Source organism: Cyprinodon variegatus, unplaced genomic scaffold, assembly GCF_000732505.1.
Source record: "Cyprinodon variegatus isolate N-32 unplaced genomic scaffold, C_variegatus-1.0 Scaffold702, whole genome shotgun sequence".
Classification (NCBI taxonomy): domain Eukaryota; kingdom Metazoa; phylum Chordata; class Actinopteri; order Cyprinodontiformes; family Cyprinodontidae; genus Cyprinodon; species Cyprinodon variegatus.
In genome coordinates, this window is record NW_015151155.1 from 162,703 (window position 1) to 183,946 (window position 21,244).

At 35.2% G+C, this 21,244-nt stretch overlaps 1 protein-coding gene across 2 annotated transcripts; it reads left to right on the top strand.

The window, feature by feature from the left end:
* Positions 1-846: 846 nt before the first annotated feature.
* Positions 847-18,865, top strand: LOC107097498 (caM kinase-like vesicle-associated protein). Of its 2 annotated transcripts, XM_015394656.1 has the most exons (12): positions 847-1,055; positions 13,863-14,003; positions 14,109-14,240; positions 15,692-15,766; positions 15,850-15,988; positions 16,137-16,257; positions 16,378-16,453; positions 16,544-16,680; positions 16,780-16,858; positions 17,493-17,580; positions 18,047-18,391; positions 18,562-18,865. In XM_015394656.1, exons 2-11 carry the CDS (start codon positions 13,909-13,911, stop codon positions 18,356-18,358), a joined length of 1,254 nt encoding a protein of 417 aa, XP_015250142.1. In that variant the 5' UTR covers positions 847-1,055; positions 13,863-13,908; the 3' UTR covers positions 18,359-18,391; positions 18,562-18,865. The 2 variants fall into 2 exon arrangements, with proteins under 2 accessions (XP_015250142.1, XP_015250141.1); XM_015394655.1 differs by having other exon boundaries at positions 18,047-18,865.
* Positions 18,866-21,244: the final 2,379 nt, after the last annotated feature.

Below are 21,244 nucleotides of genomic sequence, written 5' to 3' on the forward strand. Positions count from 1 at the left end.
AGTGCAGAGGAATAGTGGGTCACAAATTTCAAGCTGCTTAAGGTCCAGTGTATTCACCCAGTCTAGCTGCAAATATTGACCAATTATTAAATATTTTGCATTGATAATAATTTAGAAAACTATTGACCAAACATATTGCATGCAGACATACTTCAGGGGAGAGAAAAAAAAGTTATATTCTAAATTTCCATTGCCCTTTTCTTCCACATTGACTGATATAAACTCTTAAAATATAGGCTAATCTGTGTGTGAAATTAGTCTAATTGAAGTTGAAGCTTTTCTAAATTTTATTAGTTCTTTTAGAGCAATTACAGGTTTGCATTTCTCTGTTATTGAAATGCACCGCAGAGATGCTTTTTAACACGACCGGAAGGTCTAGAATTCATTTGGATTGCTTCCCTTAATCATATCACCTACTAGATTTTCTGTAAGAAAAAAAGCAGGCACTGGCTACGCACCATTGCTGCTTTATTTTGCTGTCTGTTTCTCCACAGACTGGTCTGCTTTTGCTTTGTATGAAGTTGCAGTTTACCCCCTTAAGACTATTATTTCTTTATTCCTAAAATTGAATCATTAAGATTCTTTCTATTATTTTCCATGTAATCTGATAAATACATTTCAGAGATGTTGTTTTGTGTGAGTTGCAAGTTATTGAGTGAAGATCTTTTGTTAAATGTGGACACGATCAAATAAACCACACACACACAAAAAGAAGTGAATAAAAATGATGATGAAGATTTGATGCAATGCTGTATCCGCGCAATCAAACATTAAAGCAGTGCAGCGCGCGTCGGGCGCGCAACTCCTCCTCCTGCATCATCACAGCCCCGCTCTCACCATCACACACTCACGTAATACTCCCGTCAATAAGCTGACTTGTTGGAAATGCTTGAGGATCTTTACATGTGTCCAACTGCAAGGCGCATGTAACATTAGCGAGGACTGAAGAAAAGTCAAAGCGCAAAGAAAAGAAACAAACAAACCAAAACCCCTCAGCCAAACCGGAGCAGACGCAAGATCGCTAATTGGAACCGAACCAGTCCACTTCTCTGAAGGTAAGTGAGAAATCTGTTTTTTTTTTTTTTTTAAATCAATCATAAATCAATAATGCTTAAAAAAGATTAAATAAAATTAAATAAATCTTTTCGATATTATCTGAGAATAATGTATTCAGCAAGATGATTGGACAAGGACGCCGTACGTGTTTTGGTTTTAAAACTTCTGTAGCTATAGTAGATAAGTATGGTTTCATCCTGTCTTTTACATGGTTTATTCTTCCACATCTGATTATATGAAAAAAAAAAAACATTAATTCATATGTCAATCTGCATCAGCTGCAGGTGAATCTATCTTTTTTTCTCTTATTAATATAAGTTTTGTTCTCCATAACTATTAGTGGAAAGACCTGCTTGAGAAATTCGTTAACAAACTTGACAGCATTTGTTAAAAGTGCGCTTTGTGCTCCTATAGAAACGCTACTTGAGTTTAACACACTCAGTCACGCCGTGTCCTTGTCTTCTTGTCATCACTTGTCATCGTTTCACAGTTAAGCAGTTTTTCTCCACTTATTTTTGAAAAGCGGCTTTTAAGCCGCACATTTACGCACTCCTGAAGGAGGCTGTGTCAGTGAGTAAAATATAAGAACACTGTTTCCCAGTGGAAGGAAAATACTGAGAGGATGGTTATATATGAAGATATTGGAGCAATGTATGATAACATGGATAATATCTGTGTGTCTTAGAAATAATGGGAGTATGCTGCCATAAAATGCTGCATCAAGGGGTGCTGCTCAAAAAAGCATGGTTTTAAAGTTGATAACATGGTTCAGAAATCAGATGTTTGTATACAATTCAAGAGAAGGTTAATTAATGACATAGTTGACTCCTTGCTGTTTGGGGCCCAAAGCAGTGTTTGAATTTGACCCTCATCCACTTCAATTTAATGCCATTCCACCCCTAATTCATAGCCCTTATTTTAGTACATTAAGGGTACAGCATTGGTTATTCCTTAAATATTTTACATAATAAGTGTATAATAACTAGACATATACCAACAGATACATCCTCAGTTCACCTCACTGTATTTTGAATAAACATATTAAACATATTAAGTCTTTTATTTTGGGAAACAATACAATATTATAAATGACTTATACCAGCACTACTTTATGTAAAAAAAAAAAAACTGAATATAGTTCTTCTTTAAAAAAAAAAAAAAAACATGCATAAGGTATATGGCAACTGTAACTATTTACATAACACATTGGCTGGTCTCAGTTCTAAACACTGATTCATTTAACCAAAGATAAATTGAAAAATGAATTTTCTATTGTCCTTGTGGATGCATTGCTTTACTAAATGCCTGTGCATTTAAATATGCTTATAGTATCAATATGCATAACTACAAAGTCATTTAATTCAGGTAACATGTTTTTTTTAAATACCATTAATCCAATTTGAGATTGGATTCTATCGGATCAAAAAGAATCAACTCTGTATGTTGATAATCAGAATTCAATTGATTCTGGAAACCAGTATCCAGCTGTACACATTAGGATGTTAAGTTACACATGTTTTTAAGGATGTAATAAAGTGTCCCACCTGTCTGTAGGCCATTTTTGGTTAAGTGAGAAAAAGTAGCTGATGATGGGCATAAAGGATGCAGTCTAGAGTTCATCACCTATTATCCTCCAGCATTATTAATATTAATAAAATCTTTTGGATCATCTTGGGGTTTTTGCCATACTCAGTCCTCGGAGTGAGTGCTTTAAATGCTTACATGATGTGTTCAGCCTCTTCAGGACGTTAATTAAAAACAACAGTTGATATTAAAGATCCAAGCAGATAAAAACTGTAAATAATTGCCTTCCTGGAACCACACTGACTCTTATGCAAGCAGTGATTACAGACTCAGGATATAGATAGAATTAAGTTTATTGAAATTGAAAATATCTGCATGGATTTCCGGGGCTGCTTGGGTTTAACTCAGGCATATGTGGCTGGAAATGGGGAGTCCAGGGAGGATGAGTTCACTTCCACAGAGGCAAGGAAGAAGGATAACAGATGAGCAGGTTAGTTTATGTTCATCTGATTCCTCCCAAAAGAGGCTGCAGTGGGATGTGTGGAGGGTGGACAGGCAGGTGAGTGAGAAGTGTAGAAGTGAGTTTAGTCGCTGCAGATTAGGAGCAGAAACAGCAGACAAGCAGGCGCAGAATCCGTTAAAAGGCCAGAAGGAGTGGGGGTTTCACAGCTACGTAGTAGACTCCATGGCCTGGCGCAGGTTGAAACTCAAGTGGAGGAATCCACCACTGAAGTGAAGACAGTCCGGTGTCCTTCTCGTGTAGATCACTCCTCCTGATGCAGCTTGTGATGAGTGCGGATGGGTTGAAGCTGCTGGACCCCACCTGTCAGTTACACCCTGCAGAAAGAGTGAGAGGGAAAAAAAACAACAAGCATGCTATACCCAGCCCTTCACCTCAGTGGATATGACATATGTTGTCTATGTGTGTTTACTCATCTGATTGCTTTTAAGCACTTGTCTTTAGTGTAAAACACTTGAACATTTACGATACAGTCTATGTTCTTGACACATATATTATTTGGTCTTTTCAGTTTTTCTATTGCCAAGTATTTATTTATTATGAAGAATTGCTACCAAGTTAATAAGTTGATGCAGCCAATTGGCTTTTTGAAAAAAAAACATTTAACCAGTTCACATTATAAAATTAATTTTGCAATTAGATTTAATTATTTGAATTAGTTCTACTAGTATATTATTAGGACCACGAAAGTATGTGAGCTCATTTGAATCTGTCTACATAAGCTTTGTAACTGATTTATATGTTTGTAAAGTGCACTGAAACCCTATTTGTTTCAAATTTGTGTTTTATAAACAAAGGGAATCCAATTCAATTACAAACTACTTTAATAATCCCAAAGGAAAATTGAATTGAATTGAATTAAATCGCTTTAAAAATGAGAAACTTCATGCATTGTGTCTACAAGCAGATTTGTCTAAATATGCGCAGATTATTGAATTTAAACAGTTTTGGTTTTATTTGTCAAAGAAACTGCTAAAAAGAATTTCTGTATTAGCAAACATTTTTAAGTGTGCAGAGAAATACTGAAATTGAACCCTCAACATTTGGGGTGCAGGACTACTAGTGTTCCTTTTAAAAAAAACATTCCCAAAATGGCTGTGTTGTGCATAAAACAAGACAAGCAGTAGAAGATATTCCATTCTTACATAACAATGGAATAAAATTCAAAGGATTTCCCTGTTTATAATTTCAAATCATACTATTGGCCATTGCCTTATTTTTTTAATGAAGCTATAAAGAAAACATTGACGTAAATTTTAAAGTTGGTTGAATACAGAAAGACATTTTATAGCTCTAAATTCAACCTTCTATTTATTTACTTATTGCCTGCTTTTCTTGGGGGGATTCAAGTTCACTAATTCCTCAGGCCAGGGTTTTGTTACATAAATGCAGTTTATTCAAAGCTAAATTAAGATTGCTACGATAAGAAGAAAGGCACAACATTGAGAGTCCAGAAGGACAGTGTTTTTACCAGAAGGGAGGTTACATTCTCAAATAGTAGTAGTTTTGTCTTTATAATGTCACACGTTTAATTTGAACACTTTTGCTTGACAGACTCTTCCACACTATGGGACATAGGTAATCACTTATTGAAGTAAAAAACTTTTCCCATGGAAGTTTAGAAGCAGAACCTTTGAAAACGACTTAATACTTCCTGCAAAAATGATCTGTGTACGTAGTTGGTTGCTGCCAAAATATCAGCAAAATGCTAAAACCCTTCATTTCACACTTAGAAAAGCCTGGTGACAGTTTGAAATGGTTAATTTTCCAATGCCCTGTTATAGGTTGTTGTGCTGCATTGCTAAGACTAACAAATAAGCAGACATTACAGCTGGGATTTTGTCCCAACTTAATTATCATTATCTCTTTTCTTTGTTAGTGTCACAGCAAACAGTATTTTGTTTGCTTCTCTTTTTTCTGTATGTCAGTTAAGCCCTTGCTAATGCCATGCGCCGTTATATTTCCTCACTGATGTCCATTTTCACCTTTCTTCCAAACTGTTAATAGCTTGTTATGAGAATTTAAGAGATCTTAAAAAGCTGATATCAGCACATCTTTAAGATTTATGTAATTTGCCTTCTGTTGATATAAAGCCTATGTGTTGTTGTACTTTACGTAATGTTTACTTGTGGATGGCATTTGAAGATCTGAAAAAAATATATCAGAGTTTAGTGGGGTAAAAATCTGTGATAAGATGAATTTGGATGATATTCTGTCAATTTTTAGATTTTGGTTTGAATTCCAGCTCTGTACCCGTCACAAAGTGGCAGCAATCTTGGCCAGTGACGGCAGTGAGAACATACAGAGCTGTTCTGCACAGACAGTACCTTGGTGCATACTGTAGCACTTGGAAACCATGGCAACAAAACAACATCAGAAGAAACTGGTCAGATGAGCCAGTGATGCTTGAGAAAGAGATGAATGGTAGAGTCAATGCAGAGTAAAGAAAAAACAGGCACAAAGGGAGGCTGATTCATGATACTCAAAATCTTCCACCACATCTTTCAGTTTCTTAATGTTTCCCATCTCTGTAATAAAGTTCTTCAAATGTGTGTCTTAGGGATCACACATATGTATATCTTTGCTTTATTGGTCCTTGTGCTGTAATTTGTCTCAACTGAGCTTGTAATAGATGGAAGTTATCAGCCCCTTCATCCCCGAATGTAAAATCAGAAATGCAGACGTAAAGATTTTTTGGTGTATGTCACTGACAAGCGCTTAAATGAAGTAATTAGAGGCTAAAAAATTGGCTGAAAAATCCTTACTACCATCTGCCCCATGTCACCATGCAGTTTCCTTTGAAAACCATGGCCAAATCTGCAGCTCTGGCCTGTTTCCACTGTCTCGTGTCGCTCTGACCAACAATCCAAACCAAAAATAGCAGCATAAAAAAACAGTGTAATTTTAGATGACAAACTTGTATGAAGTACAGTTTTTACTTCTTAGCCAAGTTTATTTTTATAGGACAATTCAGTACCAGGACAATTCAAAGTGCTTTACATGAATTAGACAATAAAAGAAAAGAAAAATAAAAGCAGAATAAAGCAAGTTAAGATAAAAACATGATAAAAGCAGGTAGTAAAACAAATAAAATAGTACGACCACAACCGTAAACTAATAATACCTAAATTAGCAGTTTAACTTCAACAGTCTAAGTTTTTAACTTTGACTTAAAGGAACTCAGGCTTCTGGGAGTTTCTTCCAGTTAAGTGGAGCATAGGAACTAAATGCTGCTTCTCCATGTTTGGTTCTAGTTCTCAGGTCTTCTTGAACTAGAATACCTGAGTTGTCCGGGAGGTTGATACACTGAAAACAAATATGTTATGTATTTAGGCGCTAATCCATTCAATTATTTATAGACTAACAGAAGGATTTTAGAGGCTAGAGGGAGCCAGTGGAAGGACCTCAGAACTGAGCTGATGTTTTCAACTTTCTTAGTTCTAGTGAGAACACAGGCAGTAGCATTTTGGGTCAGCTGCAGCTGTCTGATGGAGTTTTTTTTTGGCAAACCTATGAAGACACTGTTGCATTAATCGGTTCTACTAAAGATAAATGCATGAATGAGTATCTCTAGATTCTCTAATTCTTCTAATTTTGGAATTGTTCTTCAGGTGATAAAAGGCTGACTTACTAAATGCCCTTAATGTAAAGGTTAAGGTCTGAGTTCAGCATGAGACCAAGATTTTGGCCACAATCAGTGGTTTCTAGCTGCAGTAGTTTAAGCCATTTCCTAAAAGAAAAACAACATAACTGAACTTTTCCAAAAAGAAAAAAAAATTACTGCTGTATTTTTATTTTTTTTCCTCACTAAAATTTAAAAAATCCATAACCTAAACTTTCACACGATGAGTGTTCCAAATTATGTATGATTGGAAGATTGGATCATGGCCGTGTAAACTTACATAACTGCTAAAAAATACACTTCATAGCCAAAGTATAAAGAGCAAAACCAAGAAGGTGAGGTAAGAGAGGAATTACTTTTGGACAAAACAGCTTTCAAATATCTGCAAAATAATTATGACCGGGCTGGAAAAATTAGCATGTATCACCACGCATTAATACCAGGATGCAGGCATGACTCAACAAAAATTGGCCCTACATCTAGTTCAGCCTCTGTTTCTTTTCTGTTTGGAGGATGGATGGATGGATGGATGGATGGATGGATGGATGGATGGATGGATGGATGGATGGATGGATGGATGGAAATCAGAAGTTGTAAACTCCAAATTTATAAAGTACAATTTGGCACATGGCATGTTGTTCCATCCATTCCACCCATCCATTTTCTGTCACTTTTATCCCTGCTGGGGTCACAAAGGGTGCTGGTGCCTATCTCCAGCTATCTATGGGCGAGAGGCGGGGTCCACCCTGGACAGATCACCAGTCCATCTCAGGGTAACACAGAGACAAACAGGACAAACAACCATTCATACACACATTCACACTTAAGGAGAATTTAGAGAAGAATATTAACCTAACAGTCATGTTTTTTGGACTGTGGAAGGAAGCTGGAGTACCTGAAGAGAACCCACGCATGCTCAGAGAGAACATGCAAACTCCATGCAGAATGACCCTGAGTTGGGAATCAAACCCGAAACCTTCTTGCTGCAAGGTAGCAGTGCTACCCTTTGCACCACTAAGCAGCCTGTTTTCTACTTTAAATAATATTGCCATTGTTAACCCTTTATAGGGCAAGTAACCTGTTTTTGAACACTGTCATACATAGCCCTTATAAATTGAGCCCCCCCCCCATCCCTAAGTGAGGTTCAGCAAAGATATTGCTACATGGCTGTACATCTTATTTCTGCATTTGACCAATTAGATGAGCCCTTGAATGATGTATTACCTACTGTAAATTAAGTAGAAAAAAGAAAGTTAACAAGTCAAGAAAAAAAGGTAAAAAGCAAATTGAAATATTAAAATGTTAACATTTATATTTACGTTTATAAACTAAAAAATGTACTGTCAGTATTAGCATTAGTGGCTCTAAAATTATGTTCTACCGAGAAAATAAACAAACAAAAAAATCTTTCACTCTCGGTGGGTTTTTCATGCATTTCTAATAGAAACACTTTTGTTATTTTTCTTAATATATTCGTGCAAGGTGGCGTTTCTTGTTATTACATTGACATTCTTTTTTGCCATCAAAATATCCATATTTTTTTAATGTTACAAAGGTAATAAGGTCTTTTCCTGGATTCCAATAACACTATTGGCTTGAAATTTGGATTTTCAAAGTATTTCACTGAGCGTCCTGAAGGGTTAAGGATCATGGCCTTATATACACTGATTCCCTATTTCATGTAAATTATAATATTTTTACAGCAGATGGTGAGACTGTTTTTAGTCCATCTTTTTCCTATAAAGATCCAGAAAGCTCATGCCTAGAGAGAAGCATGATGTGCCCCCATGCTGCTGGAGATGGCCCTAACAAACACATTCATGGGCAGATCCCTCTGCTTTATTAGTACATTGCACTCTTTTCTTCTTCAGACATTTTTTTTCAGTTAATTTTGTTGGGATCAAGATGTCAAACAAACAAATTGACTACAAAATGTAAAAGTATACGTTCTAAGAATGAATAAACTTTACATATCAATACGATTGCTTTTTTTTAAACATAGTTGATCTTGCAAATAAAGGCATCATTTTCTGCAGCACTTATATAAAAACATTATAAAAAGAATAAAACAAAAAGCTAACTGACTCTCTGGTTACCTTGTGAACGTTTTTATAACCCATAAACTTTGCTTACTATAATGTTATAATTCTGCATCAAAAGGAAAATTCTGCTTAATTTTATTGAGTTTCTTTAAATAAAATCTTTAAAATTGGAGAACTGCCCTTTGCTTTTTAACATAACTTTTTTTTTTCTGTTTAGGGATTTTTCATTCATTGTTTCGTCTAAAAATGCAAAGCATTACAAAGAAAATTTTAAAATAACAGGAGAAAACAGCCGTAAAAACACAGAAGGTAGTTCTATAAGCAAATCTTTCATCAGTTATGCACCACAAATTTTAAAATAGTTTTTTTTTTTTTTATCTGAACAATTATTTGAAATGTGTCTTTTTGCTTAATTGATATACTATAACATAATGCCTCTCTTTATGTCTTCTTTTTTGGTTATAACTATAACTGACTATTGCTATGTTCCTTTTTACAATTTCAGTAATCCACTACTGCATTGGCTAAATCATTATAAAAAAAAAGATGTTTTTGGTTTACCTACTAAATTCTTAAAAGTTGGTCAAACAGTCCTGCAAATTAAACAGAACAGTTCTGCTGATTTCATTTACTCCAATTAGCAATAACATTTAAATTATCTCAATGATTATCGCTGCAGCATTATTAATTTGGAGTGGCACTGATGCTCCCATTAAAGACGGATTTATCACTCGATCTCTGAAAAGCTAGAGATAAAATAGCACCGATTCAGCAGCAGTGGGTTGCTTTGTGTCCTTTATGTAGAACGGGCTTTAATCTCTAAAATTGCTTTTATGAAAAAAAAAAGACTAAATGCTCAGAAAATCCTGCCTGACTTTTGTGCGCCGTGTGTTGTTTGCTGCACACTGCCACAGACTGAGTCAAGCTTCCGGGGAAAGGTGTGAGGAGCTGTGATTCACTGTGCATCTGATGATTGCAATAATGGTCTCACAGCAGTGCTGGTCATTATTCTGCTTGCTGTTTGGACTATTGTTTGTCACAGAGACAGTGTTTTGGTGACATGGAGAAGTAAAAAACAGAGGCAGTTCAAATTTACCAAGGAGAAACATTAGGCATTATACAAAAAGTTTTTTTAAGACCCTGGTTGTACATTATTCTAGTTTTTGCTGTTTATGTAAAACAAACAACAAATAATCTATTTTGTTTTTATCTGATTTGTCTCTCCTTTAGTAGCTTATCAGTATTTTTACACACAAAAAAAAAATATATATATATATATATATTTCTTGAATTCTGGTGGATGAAACCAGCCGTAACTGTTAAACCTCTGTGTACACAGTATATAAAGGAGGGAACTCAGAGTTCTTTCCTTTAGGACTAAAACGGACCATCTTGAAATGTTCCACGTTTTGAAAGAGTAGATGCTTTACTGCAGAATAAAGATGGTAGAGGCAAAGCTCTGCAAAGAGAGATGGCCTCTTTGTATTAGTTGTTCTCAGTCCACTAAGATTAGTGCAAACCTCTGGAATAAAACTAGCCTTGAGCGAACGCCGTTTCCTGGGACGCATTTGAGAAAAAAAACCTAATGGAATAACAGAGATGTAATCCCTTGGGCTATTCCTAGTTGACCCCCTTACTGTACATGAGCGACTGAACTGAACTGTTTTATCTGTTGTGTCAAAATTCTTTAAGAATATTTCAATCCCTGCAAGTCTCTCTTGTTGAAGATGGTGTGGTTATTAAAAAAGATTTGAACTGCACAAATTACACAGAATAAGTGATATTAAAGACTTGTTTAAGAATAATAGTCTTAAGAGGTCACCAGTAGATCTCTTACTTGCCCTGTATAACTTCAAAGACAAATTTGTTTATTAAGTGAAATAAAAAAGATCTTATAGTGCATGTGATAGTTTCAGATATATGTTTCAAATAAACAAAGGTTTTTGTTTTTTTTATCTTACAAATGATGAGTTACCAGAATATATCTCATCTGCCTGAATGGAGTAGTTGCAGTACTTCAATGTTGAGAAGTGCCTTCTCATAAGTTTCTTTGTCGGTTAAAATGGTAAAATCAAATAATTTTCCTTAATTTATCTAAACTAGGGGACTTCTGAGAGAGATTATGAAATTAATTTCCCATATAGGATCCCAACATGTGTTGAATTGGATCTCACTGTTTTGTCTCAGCATTCCTCTGTCTAGATCAAGCATGCCTTAAGTCGGTCCTTGAGGACCGCTGTCTTGCAGGTTTTAGGGGTTTTCCTGCTTCAGCTCACCTGATTCCCATTCATAGCTGATTAAAATATAAAAAATAAGGGAATTATGTTCTAGGTATTATATTCAAATAATATTTTGACCAATATGAAAATATTAGTTTTATTATATTTTTTAAAATATATTTGAAGGAAATTTCTTATTGGGAGATTTTGTATATTTAACATATATTCAACTACCAAAAATCTCAAGTTTTCTTTATAAAAAAATATCTTATCAAGTTTAATAATAAGTAAACATCTTTTTAGAACAGAATAAAACTAGATATAGAACTATTTTATGATCGGTGAGCCGGGTTTGGCTCTCCGATCATAAAATATTGATATATTATGTATCTTTTCCTCCACTATTTAGAAAAGAAACTTTACTTTCCAAAAGCTAGTTTTCACTAAGGAATATTTTGCCCTTTGCATTATAGTGAAATTTAGTTGACAAGTACCGCAAGGACATACACTCTTATAAGGTGTATTTTTATAAGCCTAAAGTTTTGTTTTTTTTTCACTTCACATTCTAGTTTCTTTGTTTAAAGCCGCAAGAAATATCTGCCTTTTGTCTTGACTGAGGTTGCAGACAGTCAGAATCTCTTAACTCCCACTCTTCTACACAAGCTTCCATTTTTATTGTAAGGCCTGCCAAAAAAAATGAGACATTATTCCATATAAGCCAAAACATTTATATGGTAATTCTGGAGGTTTGCAGTATTTTCGCAGTGGACTTCGCTCTCTCTAATTCAATTTTTTATATCACTGTACATTTGTATCAGCCTAAGGTTAACTTTTTATAGGGTTTTTTAGGGTTATGGTTTAACAGACTGATCATTTTGGTTTAAAAATACTTTTTTTTATAAAGGAAAGAATATATGTCCTGCAAACTTTAAATTTGGCTTTTCAGAGACTTTACTTAGACTGAAACTTAGACTAAAATTTATTTATCCCTTGGGATTACTCCTTCAGGGAACCTCTGGTTACTGTAGCTTATAAAGAGTACAAAGAGTTAAAGCAAGATGCCATTAAAGACAAGACAATATAAAGAAAGTATATAGTACAAAAAAGCATAAAAAAGAATGTTGTAATGTCCTGGAGTATGTTTCCCTTATATAAAGATATTTCTGCAGTAGAGAACTAAGGGAAGACTATATAGTAGTTAATTTGGGTTATTGCACTTTCACTGCAGAAATGTACTGACCATATAAAATAAGTAAAAAAAAAATACACAGCCTACACAGTAGTTGGCATGTGTTATTGCACAGTGAGAGAAAAAGTATTGCAAATGAGTGACAATAGGTAATGTTTCGCATAAGATGTCCAAAGAGGGGGTGCTGACCCTTGTCCCTCTTCCAATTGCCTCCTCCGTCCCCCCAAGTGAGGAGTTGTGTTGTACAGCTTGATGGCTTGAGGAACAAAGGAGTTCAGCAGTCTGTTTGTCCTGCATTTGGGGATGATCAGGCTCCTTTGAGTGGTGAAAACTGTGGTGAAGAGTGTGGCTGGAATTGTTCATAATTTTCAGCAGTTTAAGTGTCCTTGTCTCTACCACCGTCCCCAGAGAGTCCAGCTTCTTGCCAATCACAGAGCTTTGTCCAGTCTGGAGGTGTCCTTCTTGGATGAGCTGCTATGGATGAAAAAAAAAAGGAATGTTAAAAATGATTTAAACCCTCTTCAATAGTCATTTCAAGAAAAAAAAAAGTTTTATAATCAGACCTTTCTTGTAAAGCTTTTTGCACAGTATATTGACGATTTATTGTTGGGGATGACCAGAAAGTCAAAGGATCTCTTGGAATCACCTTCCAAAACATTAACATTATTTACAGTCAGAAGAAACAGCTTGGTAAAACGAAAGATGAGTTTTAACCTAAATCTGCCATGGTATGACACATTTTTTGGCCTAATGGTATCTTTCACAATAATGTTGATGTAAAAAAAAAGTTATTTTAGCGAGTTTCTCTTAATACAAAAGGAGTACTACTATATAACATTAATTTAATGCAAAACATTTAACAAAACCAAAGACTCTTATATGTTTCTCCCTCTTCTTTATGTTCTTTGCTTACAAATCTTAAAAAATGCTTAATCAAAGCTCAGAAAATGATCAAGGGCTCTGCATTACATAAGGCTGATTGGCATAGGTGAGACATTTTAGTACAAACGGCCTCAAACATGTCCTCACATGTATATTAGTGGCTCTCCACCATTAAAAAGGACTAGCTTTTTAAATGAAATTACAGCTCAAAATCCCCCAAATAAAAACAATACATTTAACTGTTGCAGAGCCACGCTGCAAGTGTAAAACCGCCAATGGCTGAAAGAATAACAGCATTTCCATTTTGCATCAGTCATTCCTGACTATTAAAAAAATATTCATTGACCTCTTTCATTTTCTTTCACTGTAAAATAGAAAATGAATGTTGCGGCAGCTGCTGGAGCTGCAGTACGACATTGACTCACCGCAGACCTTGTGAGAAACAAGCCTGAGATCACTGCAGAAAGCTACATTATTAAAATAAGTCATTGTTATGGCTGTTATTGGCTCTGTTGTAATGTGAAATTATTAGTTCTTACATGCCCAGCTACATTCACCTGCAGAGTTATCAGATGCATAACTAGAAAAGAAGAACAATCGTACTACAAACTCCTTCCTACGTACTGTATGTGATTTAATTTACTCTATTCATTTTATCCTAAGTACATCATTGTGGATTAATTGTTTGCATTTTTTTTATCCATTAACCAAATCTAGCTTCAGATTAATGTGGGCCTTTCAGTACAGATGTTTGAAGAAATGTAGAATTTTTTGTTGGAAAACTTGAGGTGTTGCTCATTTTTGACAGGTCGCACTGTGGCAGGACTCTCTCTGACTGAAGGGCACAAGCTGCCATGCCGTTTGGTTGTCTCACACTCGGGGAGAAGAAGGATTACAACAGTCCCACAGAGGTGACTGACAAATATGACCTCGGACAAGTTGTTAAGTCGTAAGTGCATGTTTTTGTTTTTGTGGTTAATTCCCAGATATTTGTCAAAATCTTGGGAGTATTTAACCCATTTTAATTCAAATGTTTACCCTTTTTTTTCTACAGGGAGGAGTTTTGTGAGATATTTCGAGCAAAGGACAGGAACACCCTGAAAATGTACACATGTAAAAAGTTTAACAAAAAGGATGGAAGGAAAGTGAGGAAAGCTGCAAAGAATGAGATAATGATCTTGAAGATGTAAGTGAGCATGAATGAATTTGACCTAATGTAAAGTACTCCACCTGCATCAATGTTAAAAATACAGGCAAACGTAATTTTTCAGAAAATATTTGTGAGAAAAATATTTGATATTAGAGAAACTATATATAAGTACGTAGTATTACATTAAAAATTTGAAGTCATAACCATAAAATCTAAACTTTAATGGTAAGCAAAAACTAAAGAAACTTTGAATTTATTCTCACAATGAATTATTAAACAACTTTATCACTATGCAGAGACGATAGTAAGTCAGTCTTTCTGAGCTTACAGCATTTTTCCTACAAACACATCTTCAGCTGTTTTGTAAATGATTTGGAGAAAAGAAATATTTTTGAAGATAATATTTGTATTTAATTGTTTATTGTTGCTGTCTTTACACAGTGGCCTTTAAAAGTGCTCAGACCAATTCAAGTTTTATTTCTTTTTTCTATATTATACCTTTACATCCTGAATTATTGTTGGGATTTCACATTGGAAACAAAAATAATATTCATGTGAGATGGAAGGAAAAATGTCTTGTGTTTATTCATAAATAAAACTCTCAAAAGTTTGTTGTGCAATTGTACTGAGGCCCTTTTCTTGTTATAGTAAAAAAAAATAGCTTCTAATTTCAGAGTTCTTTATAAGTGTTTTTGCTAATTTAGAATAATGCTTTGTTACTATAATCCTACAGGCTAAGGTGTGTTTTTTTTTTTTTCTTAAATATATGACAGATAATCACAGAAAAACAAAGGAGGCAATGAAAAAGAAACTGATGAATAGGCAAGAACCCATGGACTGAGAAATATGAGAAAGGAGAGATAAATATCTGGTTAAATGTGCATCCAATCTGTTGAACTTGCAGCTTCAAAACACTGTTAAACTGTATATATTATTAAAATGTAAAAAAAAAAAAAAAAAGTTTAATAGACTTGGGAAAATGATTTCCCAAAGTTTTTACATACCGTATATCTGTTGAGGGCATATTTGGCAGTTTTTAATTGTTTATATCATTATCAGAATCATTGTACCGATCAAAATAAAGAAATAGATTTTGATATATATCTTTGGGTATATCCTCCAGCCCTCATTAAACCTATAACTAGAGAAACATTGAAGGGTTTATACCAAAGAATGCTCATGGGCCCAGTCAAAGAACAGTCCTAAATCTTATTCAGATTGTGTATAAAGTAGATGTGTTTATACAGTAGCACTTCAACTGAATCCAAAATAATGGATAGAATCTGGCATATGAACATTATTTAAGACATAAAAACAGCCGTGCTTCACAGCGATGATAGCAGACTACTCTCTGGTTTAATGTACCTGATTGGTAACCTGAGCAGTCAAATATACAGTAGCTGGTTTTGTGGTTTTATTGATGTTTTGTGGTTTTTATCCTGACATTCGTCATTGTTCTCTGCTAACACTTTTGTGGTTATTTAAAGGGTAAAACATCCCAACATCCTCTCGCTGGTTGATGCATTTGAAACTAAGAAAGAGTACTTCATTTTTCTGGAACTGTAAGTATTTCGGAGGTATCTGTTCATCAAAAAACTCCACTGATGTGACTCAATATTTTACAATGGATTTATGGTTTCATCAGTGCTACAGGAAGGGAGGTGTTTGATTGGATCTTGGATCAAGGGTACTACTCAGAGAGGGACACCAGCAACGTAATGAGGCAGGTGCTGGAGGCTGTAGCTTACCTGCACTCTCTTAAAATTGTCCACAGAAACCTCAAGGTAAGGTGCAATAATGACATCTAGTGAAAAAAAGAAGCATTTCACCACAGGAAAAATCTCTGTTGTAATGCACATTATGGCAACCTTCACAGATCAATATATGATCAGCAAACTGAACCCTTTGTTTCTTGGTCATTCTTGAATGCAGTTGGAGAACTTGGTGTACTATAATCGTCTGAAGCACTCCAAAATTGTTATCAGTGACTTTCAGCTGGCAAAACTGGAAAACGGACTCATTAAGGACCCATGTGGGACTCCAGAGTACCTTGGTGAGTGACACAACATCTTAAATGAGTTTATATCGTTGATTTTTCATAAAACAAATCATAATTTAATTAAATAAATGCTATAAGTATGAGACATTGGGTTTAATCTTACTGTACATGTAGCTCCTGAAGTGGTTGGAAGGCAGAGATATGGACGACCCGTGGACTGCTGGGCCATCGGTGTCATCATGTATATACTGTGGGTGCTCAATTACTATCTTTACATACCTACATATTTATGTCCATTATTTAGCTTCTTAACAAAATCATGATTCATATTTCTCTGTAGTTTATCAGGGAACCCTCCTTTCTATGACGATTCTGATGAAGAAGACCCAGACTGTCGTGACAAGAACCTCTTTTTAAAGATTTTGTCTGGGGACTATGAATTTGATTCTCCATACTGGGATGATATTTCTGATTCTGGTAAGAAATATAATTACAAGTCATACTTGTTAATATCAGCATTGAGCAAAAGGCTGAATACCAGAAGCCTTCTTTTTTTGTTTGCAATGTGTTTTACAGCAAAGACCCTGGTGGCTTCTTTGATGGATGTCGACCAAGATCAGCGGTTGACAGCTCAGGAAGCTATAGCCCATGAATGGTAAAAAAACAAAAAAACAAATGCAAATACACTTACTTAAATGACAATAACTATAATTATTTTTCCAGTTTTAAAGATGATTGCATGATTCAGGTTCTAAATCAAGGTTTATGGGTGTTTAATTGTGGTTACTTCATTAGTGAAACAATAATCTCATAGGAAGTGTCATTACACACTAAAATATAAAGAATCAAATAACTGCGATCAAGTCAGAGGCAAATATATCGTAGTGCTTTTTTTACCTGCATTGGGAAGTATATAAAATTTGTTTGAAGGAGCTTTGGTTGACTGAAGGGAATTTGAACCCCCATCAATCTCCATTACACAGCTCTGTTATAATACAAAGCATTCTCTGTGTCTTCCTGAAATTTCCCAAATTGTTTTGACCAACTAACTCCACATGTGATGATTCCACTGATGCCCTCTGGTGATGTTTTGTGATGCTGCAGCTTCAAATCATTCTATGAAAAGCTCTTAGTGTGCAGCAAATTCGTTCTAGATCAGCCGACCTTTAATTGGGTTCATAGCTTTTTGTGCCTAGTTTTGTATAAACCCCAGTGACAACAATTTTAATCATTAATCTTTTGAATTTCTGTATGAACTGAAGAATATTCTTCTGTTTTTTGTGGTTTAGGATTTCTGGAAATGCGGCCTCAGACAAGAATATAAAAGATGGTGTTTGTGCACAAATTGAAAAGAACTTTGCCAAAGCAAAATGGAAGGTAGTATCTTTCACCTACGTGATAAATATTCACATCAAACTGAATCTCTATTTGATGTCAGTGTATTATAAAAATAACCCAATATGATTTACTAAGCTATTTAAATCCAGGCTAACAAATGATCAGATACAGACCAAGGCTAATCCAACACACCAGGACTTTATTATTGCTTTTACCCACAATACTAAGTTAGGTTTTTAATCCAAAAAATATTTATGCAACCAAAGAGTGGGTTTAAAAGAACAACCCTGATACCCACACGGTTTAAGTTAGAATTTAGTCATCTAATTTATTTTCTGTTGCTCTTCCTACTTGTATTTATATTTTGATCTTATTTAACAATTACCTTTTCAAATATATGATCTTTATTTAATTAAGTACGAAGAATGTTTTCCAGAATTCAAAGAAATTTTTTAACTGCTTGGACATTTTCATTATACTCTGGTAAAATAAGATTTTATTACAGAAAGCTGTCCGGGTGACGACCCTCATGAAACGGCTTCGAGGTCCTGATCAGGGTGACTCAGGTGCTGCGGGGGGCGCTGCTGGGGCATCAGCCGATGCCCACACACCCAGTGGTGATCCTGCTCCTTCAGCTGGGGGCAGCATCAGCATGGCCGCGGCGATTAAGGCTGCTCTTAAAGAAAATGCCTCTGACACACAGACTGCAACCAACCCTGCACAATCTGTGCAGCCTGCAGCCAGGCAGGAGGAGCCGCAGCAGTCACGGTGCAATGGGGATGCTCCACAAATGGTGCCACAGAGAAAAGGAGACTAAGCCAACTGATACACAAATAAGACCCATGATACGGTAAGTCATGGGCCAACAAGCACATGTAAAATCTAACCATCTGGCATCATGAATACGTCTTTGTGCTGTCTGACAATCATAGTTTGCAAACCTTTCATCTTTTGCCTTTTGTACTGGTTGATTATAAGTGTTCTCCACCTTCCTTTTTCCTTTTGTTATATTGTGTATAGGTCGCCCAAAACGATTGTTGCAAAGAAGCTTTTTAATCGTTTCCCCTTCCTTGAGAACTGTATAAAATATTCAGGTAATTCTTTGCTCATTGTGTAACTTAGTGAGAAAAAAAAAAATCATTGTAGCCTTATTGTATATACATTCATCAAAATAAATTGCTACTTTTTAGCTTTAGAACCTTGAAGTCTGAGTTTAAATCTTGTAACTTAAAATTATAAGTTGAAATAGTTGATCTTTGATCACATTATAGTTGTTTTTAAATTAAATAAATACTTTTTGAGCATATTTGAGTGAATGTTCCTAAGACAAAATAAGACAAAGTGTGAATATTTTTATGAGACTTTTTGGACAATTGGACATGTAAGAAATATACATAACTGTAAAAAAAATATGTTGATATCAATTTCAAGAGCCATTTTTAATAAAACATTATATAACCGAAAAAGGAAATTTATTGACCATATATCTACACATTTAGTGCTTTAGTCATTTCCTCAAACAACTTAAAATTTTAAGGCATCAAGAATGCACATTTTTAAGTTCAAGTGCCTTATCTTTTGTTGCAGTCATGTTTCTAGTCTTGATTTACAATGCTTTTTGAATTAAAGGAAATATGTAAAATGTTTAATTGACTTCCGTTTTGGGTCTTTGATTGATTCTTGTATTTGTTCTCTCTCACGGCTTCATTTATTCTACACAAAAAGAAAACGAAAATTATTTAGGATGTTCTGTGTACTGTGATGTTTTCACTGTTGCTGTATTGTAATTACTAAATAAAGAATTTATTGTAAAGCCATTATATTTGTGTATACAGGTTTATTGTGTGGTTAAAATTATCTAGATATATCATGCCACACATCACCAGTGAGGTGTGATATAACTACACAGGAGTGTACCAGTTTTACCTTTCTAATACAGAAAAAGGACACTTCAAGGGAAATAGTTGAAGACTGTGATTTAAATGCAACAAAAAATAGATGCAGGTTGCATTTGTATCACTGTCTGCAAAAATTGACGCTGATCTGTAAATTGAGAGCATTACCTTTTGGTTCATCTCTCGCTTTACCACAACAGACCTGTGGAGAGTCAGCTTTACAGCGGTTTCTCAAACTCCCGCTTAATTCTCCTCCCACTCATTAACCCTGTCCATGAATATTATGAACAAGACAGTGACAGAGGGGAGCCCAGCTGCCAGAGTCAAACATGCCCTTGGAAAATGTCCAATTCCAATCAGACCCCTGGGCTCAATCCGAGTAACTCAAACGGTAGCTCATACCTCCTGTTCCTAGCTCCTATGCCTTCACCTTTTGCAGGGTCAGCAGGGAAAACACTATCCAGGCTAGGATAGGAGCTGCTGCGCTGAATGCAGACAGCCTTCAGCCTTATAAATGTCATTATGTGGTGGACACACACATGAATAACGCTGATCAAATTCGAACAACAGCCTACTGGAAAAGAACCACAAAAAAATAAAAGTTACCTAAGTGTAGCAAACAACTGAACCTCTCTCTTATAAAGCCTCAAACAAATAAAGCTGTGTAAATGATCAGGTATCACATAGAGTAAATAACACAAAATAAGGTGGTACATTGGTGCTAGGTGGCATACTACCTACTGCACCTAGCTCCATGCTGAGTGCCGGTACTATTCAGACAGCAATCATTATGGACAGATTGAGCCCTGCTTTGCTTGTAAAGAGTCTGGATGGCCACTAAGAAAGGGCTTCAGATTAGGGCACCCCGACATACCATGTGGGACATAACTGAATGTTTTCTCCAGGTCCACAAAGGCCAGTGGACTGGTTTGAAAAACTCTTATGAACCCTTGATTACCTTTGCACAACCTGCAATCAATATTTATGCATTGTAATAAACCATATGGGTGAGAAGAAATTATATTCTATCTTTTTAATATACTTGTTTTCTTTTGCAAGTATGCAGCTTCTGCCTTTCACCAGCAATGCTGCACATCACTGCACATCACTGAAATAGATATTAAATAATTATGAGGTTGAAAAAAGTTGCAGATGGTCGACACAAAAGCAGTATTTAAATTAAGGTACAAATTTCGAAAATTGTATTTAGTAAAAAAAATACAAACAAATCATAATGGCAGCAGCCTCTGGAAGTAAGAAAAATATATTGACATTTATTTCAAATACAAAAGATGTTAAAGAAAATTGAAATTTGAGAAAGAATGGACACAAATTCCAGAAAGCGAAGAAAAATAAGCGGTAATAACAAGATTAAAGTTAAAACATACAGTTATACAACATTAAATATGATGGAAATACATCCACCATGCAAATATGAGTGGTGAATGGATTTGGAAACAGTAGACCATACTGTTTATAGTGAGAAAGTAGTAAGTAGAGACTTTTTTCCCCCCATGTTTTATTGTCATTACACTGTCAAGTACAGCGCAACGAAATTCACTCTTTGCATTTAACCCATCCCTCAGGGACCAGGGGAGCAGTTTGCGGTTAAGAGTCTTTGCTCAGAGACTCAGAGTGGCAGTCTGGGGGAGTGGTTTTGAACTCACAACCTCACGATTCCAAGCTCTATGCCCTAAACACTAGGCCGCCATTTATAAGTTATACATGTTACATTAATTAAAAAAAAACATATATGTAGAGAATGTATTTATTTTTATAAGGAACGGGGTTGTTTGCAAAAATATTGA